Raw genomic sequence first — 25,642 nt, 5'->3', positions numbered from 1 at the left:
ATGCACAGAAGCACTGAGCAGACACAAACATGCCATTTCAGGAGGCTCATTTAATCAGTAATGATTTTTTTCCCCATCTTGCCGCTCTCGCTTCTTTCTCCAGCGGCTGCTGCCATGCTCCTGTGGACATTCGGCCGCTCTCTTATTTTTTTAAGGGTACGCACCACCGACAGAATTACACAACAGTGAAGGATAAAACAAAACTACTATCTATATAAAAATAAGTATATGCTTTTTGAATAGATGGAGACACTGAAAGGGAAACTGACTTAGCATTCAATAAAGAATTTGATCAATAAGAAGCAGGCAGCACTAAAACTATAAGAAAAAGACACACAGAGAGCAAAGAATGTAAATTTACATTAGAACGTGATGGTACTGTATAATGCACAAACAGGGAATAACTGCAGGGACAATACTGGGAGGTTCTGCTCCGACTTGTTTCCTCCGAGCAGCTGAATTCTGTTCACTGAAGTAGCTCAGTATGAATGGGTTCAGAAGATTAGAGAGCCCAGTATCAAACAACACTTATTAATATTCATCAGGAATATAATGGCTATTAATAGTGACTCGTACTACTGTATGATGTAACAACGGAAAGCCGTGAAGAAACCTAAAAAAAAAGGCACAAAATTTTTAACCTTCCACCTAAATGCCACATCTAACACTGATCCTTTTGACTGAACCCTACTGGGTAAAATGTTAAAGTCACTGTGCTAAATATGCATATTTTAACAGGATATTCTAATGGCAGTTCAACATGAGTGTGTGCAGTGCAAATGACGCCCACACAGGCTGCAAGCTCACCTTCAGACCGAGCAGAGCACCTGAGTCTCGAGGCACACTTCCATCTTTCATGCGCTTGTTGAGCAAAATGCGCCCTATTAGGCGATCCCCATCTTTGGACGGCTGCCACGTCACTGGGTGCTACAAGGTCAGAGCAACAACACACCTTTTGTTTAACAAGTCATCCATTTCAGTTCGATTACTTCAGACCAAAGCAGACAACAAAACAGTGAAAGGAGGGCGTGAAGGGAGCACTTTATTTGTTCACTTGGGGGAAGAATGTTCACACAAACTTGGATAGCTCAGTAATGTAAACTCCAGGTGATGCAGTTTTATCTGTTAGGCCAAAAGCGTTCAAAGGAAAATTTGAAATTTCTCCAAGTAACACACAGCTCATTTACTGTCTCACAGAGTTTGTGTGAACCTGCCGGTGTGAGGGTGGAGTTAAGCTTCATGCAGCGCCCCATGCAGAGTAAAGCAAGCAGCCTCAACACTCCTCCTAAAACCAGCTCTTCAAACGGGAGCAGGAAGACCAGAGTGTGACTCTGGTGCTTTGCTACACACAAACACACGGCCACCATCAAGTGGAGTAGTGAGGGGAAAAGCAGATAGTGAAAAAAAAAAAGAGGGAGGGGGGTAGACGTGATACAGATGAAGTAGATCCTAGGGTGCCACATTAGAGATCAAAAAGGATGAAAAACAGACAGCACAGAATAAAGCTATGAGACACAGGGTGATATCACAGACGCGGCAGTGGAAGGGAAAAAAGAAAAACAAATGTTTTTTTGGTGCAAAACTAATCCAATCTTCCCTGTTTGTGTGTGTGTTTGTGTCTTTTTTTTCTATAGAAGTGAGTGGAAAATTGGGCAGAGGGGACAGGATCTGTCTGGACTGGGTGCTGTGGGGTAGGGCAGCAGAGTGAGAGGGGACGGGCCCGAGTAAGGGTGTTCCTACTACACTAAACAGGACCGCTGCAGAGCAAGAACACAACATACGGAGGAAAAAAAACGAGCATGCAACTAGGAGAGACCCACATTCCTGAGTGCCATGACAAACAGAGAGGTTGTGTGTCAATGCCCAAGTCTTTTACAGCTACTGTAAAGAGGTGTAGTTTCTATTTGGGGAGCAATACAGCAAGTACAAGTAGCAAGCAAAGAGGGTGTCCCCAAATGACTTTTATTTTTAAGGCAACACCGAGGTGGAGCCAAAAGTAACCGAACCAAAAACAATAAATCAATTTTTTAAAAATCGCAAGAGAAATCAATTTATACAACGTTAAATAAAATCCATAAAACAGACATCTCACCTATTTACACTTGGTGACAGAGAGCAAACAAAGACTGGATGGGTAAGGTCATAAATAATAATCATAACAAAAAAAAAAGAAAAAAAAGCAGGCTAGATTGTCTCAGTACCTTCTCACTATGGCTATGCTCCTCGTTTAGCGTAGTGCTACTGCACGTATCAACTCCCGAGTCTTTAACCTGCGGTTCACACCATGCCAAGTCCTCTTCAAATGAGTGTCCCCCAAAGCGCACCATTTTCTTTTGCCTCTCAGATAAGGTGTGTGTCGCCTCGGACATAAATGCCTGCTCAATAGTTTTTCTTTTTCCCCTTTGACTGTCCCCTACAGGTGTGGGATAAAAAACAGAAAGAAAAAACAGAAAAAACAACATGCAAAGGTGTAAATAAAACAAAGGAAACATGAAATGACAAAAAGACTCCGGGAGGACAGGGGACGGGGGAGAGAAGAGAGAGAGACAGAAAGAGAGGGAAGGAGAGAGAGAGTGAGAGAGAGAGGTGGGGTTAAGGGGGCGGGTGGTAGGGAGGGAGGGTCAACGCAGGGCTCCACATGTCTCACCAAAGACAGTGGGGAAGCCTCACTGCTATGCCATGACGCATGGTCCCACCAATGGCCATCCAAATCTCCTGTAAGGTGGGAGGGAGGGCATATACACACGAGAGAGGACATCGAGAGGGACAAGTGAGGACACCACAAAGTACAGACATTAACGCGCGCACACACCCACACAGAGACACAGAGAGCTCGAAATAAGACATCCAGTCATTCACATTCCAACACACACGCAAACACACGAGTGCTCACATGCTCCCATAATTCAGCAAGAGAGATAACTGCTCCTAAGATCCCTGCAGAGAAGGAAAAGACGCAGATGGATTGAGTTCAGCACTGCACAATTAAGAAAACTAAACAAGACACAAGCCATGGCTGAAGTCAAAAGCACAATCTGAAGCTTCAAATCCTTTAAAGGTATTACATGTGTTCCAACAGCACATTAGGAACCTCTGATAAACAGACAAATAGACAAGGAGTGGGCGGGGCAAGGATAAACGGCCCATTTGAAATAAATAAATATGTTTAGTATGATTATAAAGAGAAAAGAGCCTCATTAAGATAACATATAGGCCACAGAGCGAAGTTTTGTTTTCTTTACAATACTTTGGCTAATAGGTAGTTCTGCATGATTCACAGTTCAAAATAATCCGGCTTTGTCCCCTCAGTTCATGAAACATATCACACAAGAATTTTTAGTTCCCATCCTCCTCCCTTTTAGTCAGCCTTCCTCAGATTAGCTGCCCCTCCTGAGCAGGTGAAGAAATAGACCTTTCTTCATTTCTTCAAATATAGTTAAGGCAAACTTTTCTTTCAATCGAAACACGTTCCACGTTACATTCCTCTGACTTTTTTCAGACAGCAATCTTCAGAAACATTCGGGCCAGATTCTGTTTTGTTGAAACAAAGTCAGCACACTGCTATCTTATTCTAAAGAAGCTGCATCTATAGTAGGGAGCAGGGCAGACCTCTAATGTGTTTAACTGGGGATTCAGATTGCAATGCCACACAACCTTAACTGACCTCGATCTAAAGTGCACCGGGGAGAGCTTTTAAAGATGAGGCTCTGATTACAACTTCTGCCGTAGCATCGACGGATACATGGCCTTGAGAAAGCCAGGCAAGTGGCTACGATGACGATCGCAGGATGAAGGATTCTGGGGCATTTCTCTACTCTTGTCGTGCCTTCAGGACAATAATCAGTTATAAAGGGAAGACTTCTAATGAGACAAATGTGAACCGATCAAAACTATCCATCTATCTCCAGAAGCAACTTTGCGATTCTGCAGGGTTTGTCCTGTTCTCCAGTGTGGATGTACAGAGCAGTGAGATGAGCACTTTCAATTTGATTAAGAAGCTTAACATTTAAAGCTAATTAAAAAGAGCAAAAAATATTGAATCCAAAGGTAGTGCTGAGATTCTCAGGGGAGAGCAGTGTGGAGGTGAAGACAGGCACAAGTTAAGAGTCAAATCCTGCTCTTCTCTGTCCAGGACTTCAGTCAGTAACATCATTTTAGCATCCCATTACAATGCATAATTCATTTAAATGATATTCAGCTATGATGCCAATTCATTTTACAAAGGGGAAATAAAGTTGCTCTTATTAAAACATTTACCGAAGAATGGGCCGTTTAAATAATACAGAAACACAACGTGTTCTTGGCAGCAAACATGCTGTTGTAGACTTGTGTGTTTGCACAGATGTACAAAGTCAATAGCGGACCTCGGGGCTGCAGTCACAAGTGAGGTCATCTGAAAACACTCGACTTGTTTAACCCATGGGCCACATACATCACATTCGCCACACTTCACTTCCCCTGCAAAGAGCTGTAGAACCTAATGGATCTATAGAGGACAGGCTTCCTTCAAGTATTATCTAGCTCAGGATTCAATCTCAGGGAAATCAGGGAACGCTGATGGAAAGGCATAAAAATAGACTGCATATGCTGCTAGATGTGGAGGCTGAGGAGGTGGTGGGAGGCTGGACTGGACAGGGGTAAAGAGAAAGAATTTTCAGCACAGGACAAAAAAGAAGCTGCATGGAAGACGTTGTTTGCATAAAGACAGGGTCACTGTGAATACACATAGCCAGAAATGTCTTAAATAATCCCTCATTGCACTGGGGTAATATGGGGTTCAGTACTTTCTTAACAGATATGTACAGAATTATTTGGAGATTTTGAAATTTAATATTCCGATGGATCGGAAATGGGGTTTTTTTCCCATTAAGACACACAAAGGATAAACAGCCTTCCATAACATTTGCTATCTCCAGTTGTTTATACACTCATACAGGCTCTGCCTGACTCTGCTCGGATCAGCTGGCTGTTGTGTTTCCAAACATAGGTGGCCAACTGGAAAGTTGCAGAGTGCGCTCTGGTACTTATAACATCACTGAAGGTGTTTCTCCCTTTTTTTTTTAAAACTTTTTAAATTTTCATTTATCGGCATAAACGCCAATGCCACTTAGCAAATAACTACTATCGGCCGATAATACTGGCTCACTGATAAATCTCTCAGGCTCTAACCTTTAAAAGAAAATCTGCTTCTCTTAAAGAGACATGCCTGCAGAACTGTGGCTCTTAAACAGAAGGTCTGTTTCTGGCTTCAAATTAATTTTTAGCTTCCTAGCTTTCTTTTTCAATATTTTTCAATATTAAAACACAATGTATCTTATGTCCTGTCTTATCCATATTTTATCTTGGTTGCAAATGAAGTTTCAAATAACAAAGTCAGTGTAGTGTCAGTATGTATAAGTAATCAATATTAGCCAAAATCTCAAGTGTCAAACTGCTGTAAACACTGATTTTTTTTAAAAAATTTTGTACTCTTGGTTCTATATGATATCAGTGGGAGAAGACTTTTTAATTTGTATTTATTATTCTTTTTGTGAATCAGAAGAAAATTCACTTAAAGGTGAAGGAACTTAAATGATTTGTTTCAGAAAGAACACAATCTAATCCAGTATATGACAAATAAGGATTAGTTTGGACTGTGAATCATACAAAGCTACACTGGAAGAGTCCAAGAAGAAATGATGAGAAGAAATAAGATCATAATATTCCCCCTTTAATATAGTAAAAAGAAAAAGATCTTCAATAACATTTTCCAACTTGCAATTTTGTTGTGACCAAGCTGCAAGGTCAGTTTAGGCCAAACAACACCCTTTGTATTACTATCCATCCAGCATTCTAAAGAAGCACTGTAACTACTTAGTGTATGTAGTAATGTGCTGTGATAAACTATTATGGATGTCCCCAGATAGGCTTTGGCCTCCGTGACCCTCTCGCCAACAGCTGACAATAGTAATTACCTCCTTTGCCTTTCAGCTGCTCTTCCGTCAGCAGCGTAACACCAGAGCACACTTTGCTCTCCAATGAGAGTGTAGTGTGTTTGATGTGGAGCTATAGACTGAATGAATATAGACACTATGTGGCTCATCTCAAGCTTCCATCATTTACAGTTCAACCTCCACCTATGTGTGTTCTTCTTCCTGTGGCACGCCTCCATCTTCAGGCCCCTCCCCAGCCCACTCTTAATGTTTTAAAAAAAAGAATTTGAGTGAGCACCGAGACACACCCAGCCTTCTCTCCTTACTTTCCCTGAAGCTTTATTAACAGCGGCATGCCACAAATGGGCACCATTCCCCCTTTAAGGCACTGTCTGATTTTTCAGCAAGCAGGAAACTCATCACGGCCATAAATTGTGAGTATCAGCAGTCTGCGCCCGGCCCTGCCGTTTCGCTCCGACTCCGAGGCCCCGCAAAGTGCTGATTCAGGTCGAAGGCAGCGCGCAGGCAGTGGCGGAGTTCACCACCAGCAGGCTCTCCATCACTTTGACGGCTCAATAAAAACCAGTGTAAACTATTAATTGGATCATTAATTATTGATGCTGTTTTTACTACAATTCAAGAGGTGAGAGCAGAAAAGAGGCAGGTCGAAACAATGTCTATGTTTAAACATAGCCACCATGCTACAAAGGTGAAACAGTATCATGTTAAGCTACTGGTAAGCTCAAAATATCAATCAGTATCTATTCTAATAAACTAACCCTAAACTAACCCTTTTTAATATGCCCAAAAACAATGCCTTTCAGGTAGAGAAAGGATGGATTAATAAGACAATCTTTCTCTAGCATGAGGCCAAACACTACAAACCCAGTAGGGTTACCGAGCTGCAAAACCTGATCCCAAAAGCCATTAATAAGGATGTAACTTAGGTTGTCACTACACAATGTCCACCTGTCTGCTGCAGTTAGCCAGCCATCCTCTCCTTTTCTGTGTGCTGGGCACTATTATGAGACTGCATGTCAGGGGAATCAATAAAGAGGAAAACACAGGGAGAGGACCATCGCAATAAATCAGTCTCCTGCGTTCACAGACACAAGCCAGGCCCATTACAGCTGGCACACCCTTTCTCTTCCAGTCTAACTCGTCCCCTTCAACTACTCTTATTCTCACAACCCCCAGCCCCCCTCATCCTCCTTCTTTACAGATTCCTCCTCTCCCCCTTCTAGGTACCAGAAACTGGAGAGTGTGGGATGCACGCTACTTAGCCTGCTGTTACACACCCATCTCGTTGTCCAGTCAAGCTGAATGCACAAACCCCCAAGATGCTGACGGGAACATATGGCAAAAAAGTTGCTTTCCGCCCTCGTTTGTCTCACGTGCAATCGCAACCACTGCTCTTCGTATTGTTGGCAGATTTCTGATGCTTTTTTTTTTTTTCACTTTTCACTTTTTTCACTCTGGTAAATAATCAAAGTCCTTCTGTATGCTTCTTCTTTTTTTTTAAACAAAGCAAGAAGAAATATTTCTAATCTCGCTCCTTTTTTAGGAGCATTAAAAACACCTGCTTGATCTGACCCAGCTGAAAAATATTTGAGGGTCACATGTGCACATCGGGGGTGGCGTTAGCTTCGAATGCACTTTCTAATTATTGCATAATTAAACTTACTACGCAAACACGTACACACTGTTTTAAAATAAATGGTTCAGTACAATTTGCTGACCCATTTATCAGACTCCCTGCATGCACCGAATCACAGCAGCCTTAGTTATGTCATAGATGAAGATAATTAATGAAACTGCCAATTAAAACTAAATAAAGCTCCACATAATCAGCTGTCTGAGTATGTTCTGTACCTAGCATGGGAAGCTATACTTATCCAGGTCAACAGTTCAACTCTTCCCTATGTTTTTTTCTCCTACGCAGCATGACCCGCGGAGGAGGCAGGCAGACAGACGCACACAGAAACAACAGAAACTCTGACCCTCTAAACAACCTGCCTTCTCCCTATTTTTGCTCCACGGCTACCTGTAAATCTGGAAACTCCCACATCAATAATGTAGCGCCGGGTGCTCAGCTGCTCGCCTTAGAGTGGAGAACAGTTACATAACAGAGCAGGCCAACCAAATTCCACTGCTCTCCTCTGCATTAAACATTTCATCTACCATTCAGCGACAAAGGCGAGCTGTGCCACTGTACTTTTGTCCTTTCTATAGTCTAACCCCTAACACTCCTCCTCCTCCCTCTTTCCTGGTTTTACATCCCAGGAAAAGTTAAAGAAAAAAGAAAAAAATCAATTCGCAATTACAACAACTGTCAACCAAGAGGAGCAGGGAGAAGCTGACGACTGTCTCTGATGTTGATTCTATGCAAAGTGGCATTTCACTCAGTCAGTGTGTGCTTGCTTGGTGGGATGTTGTTTTTTTAATATATATATATATACTTGAAGAAATGTGAGATGCAAACATATCAGTCACAGCAGACGGTAAGAAAACCACTTCATTCAGGGATCCACGTTATTATTTTAAAGTTTAAGCAGTCCTTGATTTAATAAATAAATAAATAAAAGCCAGCAGAGCTATTTTTCTTTTCTTTTCTTTTTTTTGCTAAACTGAACTCCTTCGCAATACCAGCAAGGCAGCTCCGCTTTCTGCGAGCTGTAAAGTCAAGGCTGACAGCGCAGATACAATTTGCTGCAGGAACGCATTTCTACATTCTAAAGTCAGCTCCCTTTGTTTCGGTTTACAGCCACAACTCCCAAAACATCTCGCTTTCTCCTCCTGCCTGTCCATTATGTAACACTGTCCATTAAAGAACACTGTCAAACAGCTGTGGCAGGACCTGGCAAATAGTGCCGTAACAGCGGCGAAAGCAGAGAGCCTTAAGATCAGCGGTGCTACGTCAGTTTCCAACTCACAGCCGCACGCACACATAAACCACCCATCCACACTGAAGCATGTCTGGCTGGCCTGTGAGCCCACAGGCCTCCTCCTCGAAGGTACTAAGAGCTGTTAGAGGAGATTCATTAACGACAAACAGAAAACACCGCGGTTCTCCGCACGAAAATAGGGCTCATCATTTTCAGTTTTTATAGGCTTTTATTGCACGTGTGCAATGGCTGGGTTGTTTTCTTGTTTGAAGATGAATGAAATGGCAGTAAAGACTTTTAAGATGTTCAACCCCTCCCCCCCAAAAAATAATACAAAACCTAAGAGCACTTATTTCTGGTTATGGAGCATTTTAAGAAGAAATTTTCTGCATTTAGATTGTTTAATGTTTTACGAGAATGTTATCTTTATTGAAAAATCTGTATAAACAGAAACATCTTTAAAGATTTTTCAGAGTGAAAATGATGAGCCTTAAAGATAAAAAATACATTTATAAACAGACACACACACACAGAGCACATGTACACACTGCAGACTGGGGAATCTGAAAGTTATACAATATATACATCTGCATAATCAACATCACTTGAAGACAGCAGCAATGATTGAATTACAGTTCAGTGACTGCTCAATAACAGTAAAGCAGAACGGCTTTAAGACTTCACAATAACAGCACTGATATGTGTGTATTTGTATGCTGTAAAAACTTTTTGATACAGAGAACAAGAAACAGAGAGAGAGCAGACAGTGAGGCTCGTGGTGTGCTGGCTCCTACCTTTTTCACTAACTGACTCACTCTCTATCTCCACATCCTCACAGCTGGTGTACTCCGGCGTGGTGGCCAGCTCCTCCTCCGAGCTGCTCAGTGACACCTGCCTCATCTTCCCTCCCTTTTTGGTTTTGTGGGGCTTGGGGGGCGGCGGGCGCACCGACTCCGACTGGTCTGAGCTAAGAGAGTCGTTCCTCAACATGCTCTCCATTTTCTCCCTCTTGGTCTTGCGGACAGCTGAACTGGGGTCCAAGTGGTGCTGCGGCCTCCTCATCATATCCCCACCTACCCCCAGGTCTCCTCTTCGCAGGTCCCCCGACCGGTCACCCAGAACGGGACTACGGTGTGGCGTTGGGGGGCTGTGGTTTCCTCTGTGGCCTCCGAGGCCAGGACCCATTGGCCCTGGTGAGGACCGGTCAACGGAGTAGGAGCGCTGTCCCACCATAGGCGGCCGGCGCTCAGTGAGAAGCTGACGCGACAGTCGGATGGGGCTGGGCTCATCTTGCTCCGTGTAGGCCAGGGAGACGTCGCTGTGGCGACGTTCGTGCCTTAGCCGGCCCACTTCAGCGTGCATCCTCATCTGCTCCTCGTAGGGCTGCGGCTTAACAGGGTAGCGTGCCAGGTTGGGATCGCTGCGATAGCGTGCCTGGAACTCTTCCTGGCGCTGCCGCTGGAGGTCATACTCACTGGGCGGTCCATCTAGCTCCTGGTCGAGTGGGTATTCCTGTGAGTGCCAGCGACCGGGACCTCGACGGTCCCGATAGCCCATTCGCACTGCATCCATATCTGAGTACATGTGTGGGCCCCGCGGAGCCCGCCGAGGGTCCCCCTCCCCATAGTCAGACGGTGATCTAGGCATGCCGCCGTCCGTCGGGGCATACTGTGAGTGGTCGCCCCCCTCCCTTTGGTCGTATTTTTGGTTTGGATCCCTGGATGCAGACGGGCTTCGTTTCCTGCAGATCAGAAGGAGAGGAACAAAAGAAATTATTAGCCAGTCAACTGTAGACAAGATTTTCTCTCGTTCTAATTATATGATGTCTTTTTGGGCTGAAAGCTGTTTGCATCCTGTAGCTTCACTTTACTTTGGTCTGCACTGCACAGGTCCCAGTCCTTGTGAAAAGGTAATGATAGCCTGCACTGTTTCTGTCACACACACACACACACACACACACACACACACACACACACACACACACACACACACACACACACACACACACACACACACACACACACACACACAGAGAAGACTAAACTAAACAGCAGGATGTAGCACCAGTTCTTCCTCTCAGTCCAAGAAGCAAGAGGACACAAAATATACAATTCAAGTCATTTTACATTATGTGTTCTCAACACATATGCTAAACGTGTGCTGAGAGTAGTGCACTGGTAAATGATTCAGTGATCCACCGGCTGTGTTTTTGTGCACATTACAGTGCACATGAAGGGGTTGTAGGGAGACAATAAAAATATCTCTGTGTTCTGGTATTGATAAAAAAAGAACACAATTAAAAGCTGGAAATGTTGAAATGTTAGAAAGTACGCCCTGATTACGATCAGCAGCTTCATATTTCTAAAAATTAGGCGTCAATCGTTTTATTGTTGTCTGGTTGGAAGGAAACCATCCAGGAAGTGGATGAAAAGGATGGAGGGGGCTAACTGTGCATTAATGCATTTATTCTTTTGTTCAGAATCAATTATTCATAAGCCACTTTTCTCCTACATTTCTCCCACTTTTCCTCCAAAGTAATAATGACATTTTGGTGTGGAAAAAGCTCTGTGAAGCATCCCCTTAATTTTGTACGTGACAACTTTCCATAAATTTCAAAAGGACTCATAAATCACCGCTGCCAGCTTTGCTCACCAGCCAAGGTAAGAACTCCTCACATGTGATTGGCTGATTCACTGAAGGAAGGCTGGCCCTTCCCTATTGGATCACAGACTGTTCAGGTTAGTCAAAGCTAAAATGGATGTGCAGTACAAAAGATATAAGCATTGCGGTGAGGGACGTGTGGGCAAAGATGCTTTTTGTGGTCCCCATGTTTGAATTTCTATGTTGTACACTGAATAATCTCACTAAAGTCAAGTGCTAGCTCTGGGGAGAGACAGCATGATGAACGAGCGTTGCGTACAGTTCATGAACTGCTGTACAGTTAAAATATGGGCTCTTAGAGAGGGGCAGAAGCTGAGCAATAGTGCAGCACAAAATGTGCTTCCCAGCAACGCTGGCACATAAAAAGCAAATTTTACTTAATTGCAAAAGGGACAAAATAACAAGAACAGGTCAAAAAGAGCATTTTAACATATTTACATGCAGCATACAAACATGACTGCCCATGAATGCTAATGTTATGCCATTAATGATGCTTAGGCAACAGTTAGCTGTTCATAACGACATTATAAGGTGAGGATGTCAGTGTTGTTTTTGCAGCAAAAAGAATAAATACTCCATGCATCCATTTCAGGGTTGTGTGTGGGTGTGTGTACGTGGCAAGTTTGCAATCTGCCTGTGATTTTTGGTCTTTACACTAGACGTAAAGGAAGCATTATAGCTGGTGAAAGCTGCTGAGACTGAGATGTTCTCAGTTTCTGAGACACAAAAGATGTTAATGCCATCTTTAATAACTGTCTGCATTTTTAAAAAAATCACAAACACTTAAAAATTTAACAAACACAGACTTTTTTACTCTGAGAGCTGGTAGGTTGGTAAGAAAATGATCTGGAGCCACACTGAAACTTAATTGGTACTTCCTTTGCCTCTCCTCTCCACCGAGAATCTTGAAATAGCAGTGTTTGCATTATCTTGCTGACTAACAGCCAAACAGACAAGCATGTACGGTGGTCAGACACGTACATGTACAGAGGTCAAACACACTCAACTTGAGAAAAACAATAAAACACAACAGAAATTAGAAAAAAAAACCCAAACCTCTCAGGGCCACTGTTGCAAAGCAGGCACTGATCACATACCTTTGCCAAATAAGAACGACCTAGAGGAAGAAAAACTGGCCGCTCGAGTCTCTGTGATGCTGCCAGCTCACAGGAGTGACTTCTTTCTGTTTCACATCAAAACAAATACCTTCTATCACCAGTATCATGATTCAAAGATGGAGGAAAAACACACGAGGGTTGGTACATTATTCATGAGCTGTTTTCTGGACACTAACTGAGCTGCACTTCATTCACAAATTCAAAGTGAAGCAGCAGCAGAAATTAGGGGGGACAGGCGGCGTGACATGGAGCTGAGGAAGGCGGGGGAGTGTGTGTGTGTCTGTGAGAAATCTCTCTTTATAGCCACTCTGTAATCACTGAGGTGTGTGTTTGTGACCGCGTGTGTGTTTTTTGAGCCGACTGCTTAAGGAATGCTCTCAGGATCTCTTTGGGGCTTCAGGCCAACGTCCTCTCCGAGACTGTCTTAAAACGCTACACCCAGAAAACACACACACACACTCATAGCAGCTGCACACAGTTTGCACAACATACATTAACAAACAGCTCTTTGACGAGGTCTAACACAACTTGACACAAGCATCACAATCCTCTGCTCCCGTTTAGCCTTGTATGTCCCTCCTTTCCAAACACAGAAATGTCTGTGCTCGCAAGCAAGCCAGTAAGCCCGTTGCACTCTATCAGCGTCCGCATCATGACTCTGCTGCTGCTGCTGTTTGTGCTTAAGCAACCTTCAATATATACACAACAGAGTGGTGACGCAGGGCTATGTTTTGCACTGTGCAATATTCTCTGGTGCTTCGACAGCCTCTCTCTGCATACACCTGAGCGCTGGCATGACACACTCTGCTGATCTTGGATTTGTATTCCATCCTTAGTGACTCAGACAGAGATGAAGAAAGGAGGGGCAAAATGGGAGAAGAGGTATCGACAAGGAATGTGGAATTAGGTGGAGCAAAAGTACGCAGATGCCAAATTACAGTAACCGTGTCCTGCAGTCGGACATTGCATCTGGTCTGCGCGCTGCATTAAAGCATCATGTTTGTCAGGCTCGAGCATGAAGAGGCAGGATGTGACACCGTGGGATTATGATGCTTGCCAAGTTGCACAGAAGTCTGGCTGCGGCAACGATTGAGTCACGCACGGCAACGTAAAGGCCTCCTATCACGTCCCCTTATAGCGCAAGATTCATCCGCGTTTGCGTGATGCCAGAGCAGATTGATGAGCAGTGAATCAACCTAACGGGCCAACAACAGGGAGGCACGTGCACTTTGTGCGTGCTATGTTATGGGAATAGAGGCCAGGGCTTCTATACGCTCCTGCTGTGGGAATAACAGCAGCCTTTGTTACTGCTGTTGTCCTATGCTGAGCTAACTATAGAAATCCTCTGCTCTATCGTGGAGCTACAGACAAGGACGGAGATGGCAATAAGATTCGATTCATGCAAGGTGGTGCCGGAGCTTTTCAACTAAAATATAGAAGGTTTCTGACATCCCTTTGATGTCGCGTTATTACTGCTGCCAGGACAGCCTTGTACGCCTGCAGTGCTCTAGAGGTAATTCCAGTTAATCATCTTTTTCAAGTACACTGTCCTTATCAAAAGCAGCATAATGTATCAAATCCAGGGCTCAAAAAAAAATCCCCCCCCAAAAAATCATGGGATTACACTATGGCACCGAAAGATTAAAAAGTGCGACCCACAAAAAGATTAAAAGTGACCTGACATGCTCGTCATGATAAAAACCTTTATGTGATGTTATTTTCTACAAAGCAACACACAAAAAACAACTGGTGAAATTCCCTGATTCACTGCAGGGCGTAATGAGAGGACACTGCCCTATTCTCTCTCTGCAGATCCGGTCAAAAGCATCCACAGACAGAGCTCAGTTCCCAGGCTGTAAATGGACTAAATCGTCTAACTGTGTCACTCCCTGTGTGTGTGTGTGTGTGTGTGTGTGTGTGTGTGTGTGTGTGTGTGTGTGTGTGTGTGTGTGTAATTTTCCCTACACCCCTATACTCTGTATGATGAAAGCGATGAAACTGAGCAGAAAGCCCTGGATATAAATCATAAACATTTGATGTGAATTTATGATAAATCTACAACATCATCATCAAATTAAGAGGCTAAGCACACACACACACACACACACACAGCCAGTATGCTGTCCAAATTATACACTATTGTCAACTTAAATAATAAGAGATCATGTCCTCTCATAGCTACTTTAATAAGTGTTTTGTTGTTGTTTTTTATCAGCAAAGAAAATAAAAAATTTTATTATTGAGGTTATTTCCACAGTATTTCCACTGAGCAAGGATTTTCTTCCCTGGATATAATTGTGCTGAGACTTTACTTCCCTTTTAAAACCGAAGAAATGCCACTGGCACGAAAATCAATAACACAGAGTCAATAAGGAAGCTTTCAGTGAGTGATGAACCCTTCACAGATGTCGCAGGATTCAGCTGCATGCGTAGGCACCCAGACACATGTACGCACTGACACACAGGCACTAATGTGCAAAAGAAACTGCAATGATGGAGTTGCTACTATGACAAGTACCCTCACCCAAGAAAAAAGTCAGCCACAAGTCCACTGTTCTACTGTAAAAATAAAAAAAAGAAAAGAAAAGAAAAGAAAAAGTAAAAGGACTGGATTACATCTGCTGTAATAACATAGGGCAAATTTAAATGTTCATACAGTTCAATGGAGAAATGCCTTCACTGCTAAATAACCTTTAAAGCTAAACCATTTGAAAAACAAAAACAAAAAACATTTTCACACATGCTTTATCCAAACTGCTCATAACAGTCTAAATCCAGAGATATAGCCAGCCTTACTGAAAGTCACTGTCGAATCCTGGGATGTAGCTCAGTTCAAATCTCTGCCTGGCAGCTCCACGCAAACACATTCTGCACACAATCCCAGCGCGCACCCAGTCCGATCCACCCTACTACCGGAGCCTTGTTGTTTCCCAGATTCACTCTCCTCTAATACTAAAACTTGTGGTTTTCTATCTAGAGGTCTATGGCGGATCTACCCACAGCAGATGATTCAGTCATGGAGCAGTGCTTTTCGGTGTGACACAGCTTCCGTTTGCTCCTGCTTCTGCTGAAGAAACATGTTAAATAAGAAAGCCAAAAGCAATCAAGGTGAAAATGCAACGCTGCCCCCGCGGGAATGGTGCCACCTCTACTTCACGTATAATGGAGAGCAGTCAAATGAGAACACATGAGCGGCGCCGCGCTGCAGAAGCCCTCCTTTCTTAGAACAAATCTGGCCCGCTAATGACAGCAAAACAACCTGGAACTGTCTCGACTGAGTAGAAAAAAAAGAGGGAAAAAAAGCAGGGGGAAAAATGAAAATAAGCTGAGTGTGCATGTGAGTTTCGAGTGAGAGCAATCAGAGGAGAGGAGGCAAGAAGAGGAAAAACACCTCTAATGATCCATTTAAAGATGCAGCATCACTCTGCCTTCCAGGACTGACTCAGTTGGTAGCCGTGAATCTGAGACGCAGCAGCATGTCCGATCCTGTCGTACAATCAAACCAGCTGAAACCCCCGAAGTAAACCGGACAATTCAGCTGAATTTCCCAATATCCCAAATGAGGGCGTACCATCCGGATGACCTGCTTTGATTCCTACGGTCTGCTGCATCTAAAGCAACCTGCCACACTGCCGGATGAGCACAGATGACACACGTTTACAGTCCTGCTGCAGAAGCTTCTGGGTGGCTGAAAGTGAGCCGGCTGAAAGTGAGCCGACGGCGATGCCGTCCAACCCAGCGACCACTCTGTCCTCTGTCTCGGAAAGGATTTACACTCCTGGGCCCGATTACTAGCTAATGTCTATGACCAAGGACAAGTACATGAGGAGGCCTCACCTTATCTCATTCAGCCTGCAATTATATGACCAAACTGAACAAATGACATGGCTTATGCATTTTTCTTTTTTTATCCACTGGGCGGATTTTCAGGCATCAAATCAAATCTACACAGAGAGCGAGCGTGAGAGGGGGCAGAGAGGGAGATTTGGACGATAAGTCTACTCTGTGCATGTGTGCGGCCGGGTGTATTAGGACTGACTGTATCTGGGTGTTGCTAAGGTCACTCTTCTGCCATAGTACTTTTTGCATCTGTCTTCTCCATTCAGTTTTCCTCCGTCCTCACCTCCGCACTCCTGTGCGGTGGGCTCTGAGTTTGGACCAAAGACACGCTACTACATGGTTTTTGTTATAGTGCCGGTGACAGCTGCCTGACGGGAGCAGGGAGTCAGGGAGGGCAGGCGGGAGATGGGTTGCTGACACGGTAAAGGAATAGTGGAAGTGTTTTATAAACCTGCAGTGGTTTTAAATAGAGTGTGCTGCAGATCTGCTTTCTGCCTCTCTGGGAAGTACGTAGATGGCCTGAGACCATCTGTGATCACACAGTGAGCTCGAGCAGGACTCTGAATGCATTGAATGGACTCGTAAAAACTATACACTGTAAGCATCTTTACATTTCCCTTGTTGAAAATCAGTTTAATTCCACATACTTCAAGAAGACGAAGAAGTCAAAATAGTGCACGTCTGTGTTGGAATAATATCCTCCGTGGTGCTCTTAAGTGGTGCTCCCACTTCAGTCTTCAAGTACACCAAGGAGATTTTGTTCTATATTTTCACTCCAGCTCATCAGCTCTCCATAACACCTCACACTTGATGCTACCACTCTTCAGGTACATCTGCTTCTATTGCTTCAAGATGGCCTGTGAAGTGATGTAAAATGATGAAAGCTGGACGGGTAACTAAGAGGAGAGAAAGTACTTGAGAACTGGATTATGAGCTGCCATGGAAATAAAGCCTTAGAAACCCCAAAAGCTTTTCCACCAAATCTATTTTCTTTCCATAATATGTAAAAAGCGATGATTCTTATAGATGAGCCAGTTTTGTTTTGGTGTCTGGTCTTCTATCTGGTAAGTACAATGAGTAAGTAGTGAAGAGATTATAGTTAACTGTGCTCCATAAAGTAGCAGTGATTTACTCACCTCTTTTTACTCTCTGTGTGTTTATACACCCCTCTGCATTTAATCATTACTTATTATTAATCTCTGGCTCTCTTCCACAGTGTGCCTCTTGTCCCGTCTTTCTCCCCTTTGCCCCAACTGGTCGCAGCAGATGGCTGCCCCTCCCTGACCCTGGTTCTGCTGGAGGTTTCTTCCTGTTTAAAGGGAGTTTTTCCCTCCCACTGTTGCCAAGTGCTTGCTAAAAGGAGCCATCTGATTGCTGAGGTTTTCCCTGTATTGTTGTCGGGCCCTTTTTTTTTACAATAGAAAGTGGCTTGAGGCAACTGTTGTTGTGACTGAATTTCTTAATATTTATTTTCACAAGTACACCCCATAAACACTGGGTTTATCAAAAGGAAGCATCCAATTTCAAAAGGCTATGGAGCCTGTGGTGAAATTTATACTACATGGGTAAATATATAAGTTTTACATACAAAACTTACAATGTTCACAGGAGCTCAATGTGTCCTGGATGCATGGCTTTTGTCCATATGATAGTCAGGCACGCCCCATACTTTTGCATGTCTGGAGTCACAGCAACCACATGAAACTCACAAATCCTCTCTTTCTAACGGTGCATGTTTCAAGCTCTTTGATGCACCCTTAACATCTTGCAACTAGGATGGGAGGAAGTGTCTTGGAGTTTAAATGTGATTTGACCAAATTTTAAAAAGGTGTAAAATGCATACAGCAGCCATTTCCCGTGTCAAATCAGGCGACTGCAGTGATTCCAAGATATTTATCTGATACCTGAGCATTTGTGTTGGTAACTTGGTAACTGTTGCCTGAGTGTCTGAGTGTAAAGACTGAATGCTATCCAATTGTAATCTGGCTAACACCCATCCATCCATTAACTTAACTGCTTATCCATCCAGACTCACAAGGAGGGCTGGAGTCTATCTCATCTTTATTGGCGAAAGGCAGGGTACAGTCTGGACATTATGGCAGTCTCTCACTGGGCTAACATGGTAAAACAGGCTCAACTTTTAAATCCACCAAAGTTACCAAACATGCATGTCTTTGAAGGTTACATCAACACCATATGATTGCAAACTGGCAAACAGAGGAACATACACGAAGAGCATAACACTATTAAATATTAATCCTGCAAATGTTATTTTATAAACCTCTACGCTGATCAACTCGCTATACACTTATAATTTATCAGCTTTTCTGTTTTTAATAAAGGTTAGTAAATAATCAGACACATGCACAAAGCCTAAAAGCCCAGTTTCATTCACAGAAGCAGACTGCAGCCTCCCCCTCATTTCATCTCCTTGCTCTGTGGAAAGTTTTGTGTGTAGCAGGCAGACAGAGAAGTCGAGCAGCCCCACATCTATCAGCGCAGCTGACAGTGTCTGTACATCGGTGAATGTTTTCACTAATTGGCTCCAACAACACAGACTCCATCCTCCTGTCAGCACGTAGACCAAGCGGTGCCTTGTGTGTTCATGCTATGTTTATACCCAGCATGGCTGATATATCTTCTGCACTGCACAGCCCGTTAGATCTCCTTTTTAAGAAGAGGCACTGCTAGTGCTCTATGTAGGCCAAGCCCCAGCAGAATATGCCATTAAGATTAGCTACAAGTCAGGACTGCTACGCTGCTGCATATTTCTCCTCACCCTATAGAGAGAGGTTAGAGGAGCAGAACATGTGTATGTTTTTTTTTTCCTATACTGCCAAGACTAGCAACCATAAAACGTACATCACAGCTGATTTTCTTTTTTCTTTTTTAATGACCCATGTGGAGCAGTGAAACAGCCTGACAGTATGTGGGGTCAAACTTGGAGCAGTATATGAGCACTGTCTTTAATTATCCTTACTGATTTCAGCTTGACTAAACCAAAGCTGTTTAACACAGAAAACTGTTCACGGCCAAAGTGTGTGTGTGTGTGTGTGTGTGTGTGTGTGTGTGTGTGTGTGTGTGTGTGTGTGTGTGTGGAAGGGGGGGGGGGGCTCTGGAGAGCCTGGAGGCAATCAACACCCCAACACCAGTCGGTAATTATGCTTTATTTCTGCCAAGTGCTTGAACCTACAAAAAAATGCATGTGATTGGTTTTGATCTGTGACCATGCCATACTGCTACATCACCACATGAAGGACATCATAATCCTATCCACCCCCTCTAAAGGAAACACATAACTGCCTGTTTGACACCATCTGGGAAATAAAAAGTGGCTTTTTGGTTTGAAGAAAAAAAAAAGGTACTTTACTTGTTTGTGGGCCCATTTAAGCTGGGATCTTCAGAGCTGTCAGTGCATTTGAAAACACACAAATAATGTCTGGCCTATCATGACTTACTGGGATAGTTGAGAAAAACACACCTATCCATGTTGTTTGTGGGTATATATGTATATAATAGCCACTAAAGTTTGCTTCCCACCAAAAGCTTTTTTAGATAGCACTTTAAAATCATTAGGGGAATTACATCAGAACTCAAAAGGTGAATTTCTGTTCCTCAATGGCTTTCTTGTTTTTGTGTTTTTCTCACCATATTCTGCATTGTTTAGCATGACACAGCAAGTCCTTAAAATTCAACATCAAAATCTTCAAAGTTAGAAAAAAACTCTTTTCTTTTAGGACTCAGTAGAGTCATGTACCTGAAAAAAATAGTATTTCACACTCTGTCTGGTTGAAAGTTTCAAGTCTGTTGCACAACTGACTGTATCCATTACTAATGTCACAGCGTACTGACATAGCCGTATGTTGTTACATCACTGTACTGTTTGCTGAAACAGACTGTATAAAAATGATGGACATACCCACATGGTCTGACATCTGAAGCTAACTGCTTTCAACCTGCATTCTTTCTAATAGTCAACAGGGGGCAACTCCTCTGGTAACATGATCCTACTTGTCACTCGAGATATGACTCGAGTGACAAACACTGTCCTAACAGGTTTACAGCATCAGTCCCTAGCCTGAAGTCCTACTGAACACAACATCAAGAGGGTTTAGTGACCATCATACAAGCCTGCAGTGTCCCAAATCTATTCTTCACATATTTAAAATGCAAAACTTGATTTTTCAAACCAGTTACAGTACCTAGCAATGTCTACATCTATCTTTTACAAACAGTGTATGGCCAGGGCTTAGGCATTTTCACAAAGTGCTCTGTGTAGGGGACGTATCGAGATTTGTCTTTGTATATCGTAACCCAGCAATTTATACTGTAACAAAACGCTGGGTTGTATTTCTGCAATGGGAAAAAAAAAACATTTTAAGAGCCACTTTCTCCCCCATCTCGTTCTCTTTGACACACTCGTAATTGCACACACACACACACACACACACACACACACACACACACACACACACACACACACACACACACACACACACATTTCTTCTCAGTTCTGCTAAGTATGCATTTTTCATTCCAGTGAACGGGCTGCATTCGAAATCAAAGGCAGTGACGCTGCACGGCTGTCTGGCTGCACAGAAAGTGAGGAGGTAATGAAAAAAGCTAAGGGGTGAGTCAGAGGATGCTTTAATAATCCTTGTAGCCCAAAATAACATCTCTGGGGCTGGACGGACCAATGACCCTCTTGGGAAACCGGCAGCAGTCCAGGCTGGTCTGGACTCCTCACGTCTTTCCTTCCATTACCCCCAACCTACACACACACGTATACGCCCCCACCCACACTCATCTCTCTTTTTTTCTACCAATGCTTCTCAGTCTATTATAGTCACCAGATAAGACTGCAGCAGCACAGCACGACGCGGCAGACAGCCAAGCCATCCCTGTAACAAATACAGAGCAAGACTAAGCAGTGTGGAGGGGGTGTGTGCACTGGATTTGTACAAAGTGTGGTCAAGTCAGGAAGGGTCATTAACTCTGTTCACAGGTGAGCAGGCATTTCTTTGATTACTGATGATAAATGGTGATGAGTCCAAAGCTAAATAGCTCTTTATGTTAGGTTCAAGGTTGTGTCTCCATTGTTCAACATTACACTCTGCCTCATGTAACAAATGTAGGCAGAAAATGAGTCCATCATCTTGTATTACAGGCACCACTCTGATATTTCAACAGGAAGCCTGTGGAGTCATTTGACATTCTTAAATTCCATCTAATCAGAGTCATGCTTGCTCTACTTACCTTTTTTGACAGGTTACAGCCCTTAGAAATCATAGTGCCGGTAACTATAAATGCACAAGCTAGCTGCTGAGGTCATCATCAGGTTGTTTTTTTGTAACCTTAGCTCACGTCTCCCAACAACATAACATTTTGATAATAATTAACACGGTGAGCCCGTCCATTACTCATTCATACACTTCATATTTAACAAACAAGCACACAATGGCAACTGCATCAGCAATGCTGCAGCAACACCAGCATCGTCTTCTAAAGCACCGCTGCTTCGCTTCTCTCATTAGTGTGTTAAAAGCATTAGGCTCAATCGCTAGTGTGAGTCACTGTATATGTATGAAAAGCAATATTTTTTTGGTGCACTTAAAACAAATGTTCTTTCATGGTGATAGTGGCTCCGCTGTGATACTCAGCAGTTCCACTTGAACTGGCCTCTTCTGCCGCGAGAGACATCATTGCCTATCACACAAAGTATCATTTATTTATTCAATTAATCATTTATTAATGTGTTTGTTTAAATAATAGCAAAAAGGTGGGAGGTAGTAAAAGCTTTACTCAGTGGAAAATCTGAAGCAACCAGTCAGAGAGTAGCTTCAGGTCACCTGCTTGGCAAAGAACTCCATACACATGTTTGGCTGGAGGCCGTTTTATAATACAGGAACTATATTTACAGAGAAATGAACCAAGTAAATGCGAATAGTCTTTGTAAGGAATGCACGACTAAACACTTTTTTGGTAATATATACCTATTTCATGTTTAATGGTACTCACTGAGCTCATTTCTAGCAGTTCAGTTCAGCTGTTATCCACTATGTAAAACAAGCTGTTTAATCCCTTCTCCATTCCTTTAAACCAGCTCTATTCTGACTGGCTATCCCTAGCAAACAAACTATTTGATTGGCTGGTGGGTGGGGACGGAGCTATGAGATGACCACATAAGGGATATCCACTATCACTGATTTCATGCAGGCACCTTATTACTTCAAATACTGGCCAGGTTTAATTTGAGCACCCAACAATGTACTATTATATACAGTATATGACAGAAATTAAGGATGAGCATTACAGGTTTCCTTTAAGTAGACTTTTTTTCTGGGTAACTGAAAGGTGGGGGCACTCCAACCCCCCTAATATTAACCAGCCATTGCTGACCGTAACACTGAATGCTGAAACTGCAGGTGACTCTACATAACTAGTTTGGCTGAGACAAAAAAAAGTTGATTTTAGAGCGCTGTGGGCAAACGTCCTACACACCACTGAAGCTAAACCTCCACACTGCCTGACCTTAGCTGGAGTTTTTCAAATAGCAACAACAAAAGCTACCTGCACACTGTAATGTTTAGACTATTACTAGAAAACTGTGTGTGTGTCTGTGTATGTTTGAGTAACAGGAAGACAACTTTTTTCTAACAAGAAATGAGGACATGTTGAAGTTTAAATCTTATAATATATGAGAGCACTCACTGTATTTCTTTCTTAATTCTCTTTTACCTCCTACACACTTGCAGCTTGGAGGTGGTTTATCACAAACTGAGGCCTGAATGGGAACAGACTGCCATGGAAAGGCGGCATAAGTGCTCTCCAATTACATCCACAGGGAAGGGAAGCCACTGCAACTGAGTTACCCCGATGCATCTCTGTGGCAGGGCCTCGGGCATAATCAAATCAACCTGTGTGCTACTGGCAGTGTTGTTCACTGGTTTTCCAGCTTAGAAAATGAAACTGACTGCAAGCTGACTGAGATCGACACACAAAGACTTTGCATCCAAGAGCCTATCTAGAGTGAGACCCTGCATACGCAAAGTGAATACGTTTTAAACGGTCCATCTGTAATTGGTTTCATTTCGAAAAAAGGATTTTGTTGTAATAAAATTAAACTAAACACAGCAGCAGAGTGTAAAAGATTTTTATTTGAGACAGCATGCTTAGACATGCTGCACCTCAGGGTTTGGCCTACAATGTGCCAAGAGTGAGGCATACAGAGCTACAGGAGTAATGGGAGATGTGTACCAAAGTTTTTACTTGAGCTACCACATTACACAACCTTATTCTCAATGCTGATCTTGGATCAGTTTGCAAAGCATTTTGAAACACTTCTCCTCAGTGAAAATGCTCCATTTCAACATAGTTTTAAAATGAAAAAAACAATTGCTGTTCCCACCCATCTCTTCCATTTCCAGGCTCAAACACGCCGGCTGCTGGAAGGCTTGCCTGGAGGCTGTCTGTAAGTTGTGCATAATGTGGTGAAGTTGCTTCCCGACCTTCTCCCTAAAATATTTTTTTTTCTTGTCTGACAGCTGTCACACACACACGATCACAAAAACCCATTCAAAGGTGGAAATGCTGTGAAAGCAAACAAGGAAAACAGACGAGGAAGATATTTTTCTATAAAAAAAACAGATTTTAATTAGTTTTAATACATTACGTAATTTCAGATAGGAAAATTTTTCACTATTTAATTAAACGTTCACATGCGTTCATTAGTGGTACACTGCTGCTTCATTTCCCGGAATGAATGTAATTGTTCTCATAACACGAGACACATGCAGATAGCAGGAGATTAGTGACAGCCAGGTAAGCTAAGTAACAACTTTTTGAACAACCATTGCCACAGGAGACGGAATTGAAAACCGACTAAATGCCCACTCGGATACAAAAATAAAGCTGACTTTTCCCAACACAGCTGGAGTTCCGGAGTTTTCACCATTAAAAAAAGAAAAGGGAAAAAAAGCTTTGTGAAGAAGTTTTGCCTCTCCCATTGGTCTGATCAAAAAGCTTGCTGTGAGCTCAGCAGAAAGACCTTTTCGCCTGCACTCAATGGCATTGACAAGCCGTCTCAATCGATGAACCCACAGCCAGACCTTTGCAGAGCGAGCACCCAAACCAAAGAGTTGCGTGGGTTAATTGTAATTGCACGGGACAGCGTCTGTAACACATGCTGTTAGCCGGAGAGCTAAACTGGCCAGAGGGTATCCGTTCTGAGAAAACGTCTAATCTGTGACGAGATCCTCAACTTTAACTTATTTTCTAAGTGTCTTTAATGAGCCAAATCACATTTAGCCACCGTTTTATCCATTAGGTTTCTAGATTTACTGGCATTCAAAGGAGCAGATCTGTGTTCATCTATTGACACAAAAATCCAGCCTTTAAGTCTCACCTTTACTTCTAAAAAAACATAAGAGCATAAGTGTGGTGAAGAGAAATGCTATACAATTTGGTAAAGCACGGGGAGGACTGTGAATGGCTCCTTGAATAAATGTAAGGAAGCCCGGCTGGTGCAAAGAAAAATCTTCAAAGTCAACTTCTTTCCTCATCCCAGCCACCCCTGGAGATCAGATCAACTACTATCCTAAACCTAATGAACTAGTAAACATTGGGAATTAAATGAATATTACATGGGGTTTCATTAATGCCAGCCAGCAGACTCCAAAAAATAATGAAGGCGAGAAGTGCAAGCGGGAAGAGACGGTTATCAGAGCTCCTTCTTCTTCTCTCGGTGTTTACTCAGCATCTGCCTGCCAGAGAAGGAGGCTTTTGATCACTCCTCGGCTGGGTTCTCCTCTGTGCCGCGTGGCAGGAGAAACCAGGGGAGGCCACTGAGCACCGTCAGGGCCGGCTCATTTGCAACACAAATGAACTGAGCTAATTGTACACGTGCAGGGAGACGTGGGGAGCGGCGCACACGGTGCAGTGTTTGCAAAATATGGAAATAATTAATCTCTTTGAGCTTGTGAAATACCATCAGTGTTGCAAAAGAGGATTTGAGTATGGGCCGGGGATGAGACGGATGATGATAGCAATGGACTGGAGAGACGCAGATGTTTAGATTAAGCCGTTTCATTATTGCTTTATCACACGGTTTCTTCATGTGTGTGTGTGGGGGGTTTTTGGTGGGGGGGGGGCTTTGGGGGGGGGGGCTTTGGGGGGGTAATTGAATAAATGGGAGCATGGAAAAAGAATCGGAATTGAAGCACGGTAA

The 25,642-nt window shown here is 43.2% G+C and overlaps 1 protein-coding gene across 1 annotated transcript in view; it reads right to left on the bottom strand.

Annotated features, from left to right (window-relative positions):
- The window catches only part of rims2a (regulating synaptic membrane exocytosis 2a), a 153,469-nt gene that overhangs the window by 63,625 nt on the left and 64,202 nt on the right, over positions 1-25,642 (bottom strand). Inside the window, 3 exon segments of the mRNA XM_040013344.1 lie at positions 808-927; positions 2,202-2,413; positions 9,592-10,538. Of these exon segments, the coding sequence (XP_039869278.1) occupies positions 808-927; positions 2,202-2,413; positions 9,592-10,538 (1,279 nt within the window).

Source organism: Simochromis diagramma, unplaced genomic scaffold, assembly GCF_900408965.1.
Source record: "Simochromis diagramma unplaced genomic scaffold, fSimDia1.1 OVJJ01000618.1, whole genome shotgun sequence".
Lineage (NCBI taxonomy): Eukaryota > Metazoa > Chordata > Actinopteri > Cichliformes > Cichlidae > Simochromis > Simochromis diagramma.
Note: the sequence above shows the minus strand (reverse complement) of the source record. Positions and strands in the feature narration are given on the sequence as shown.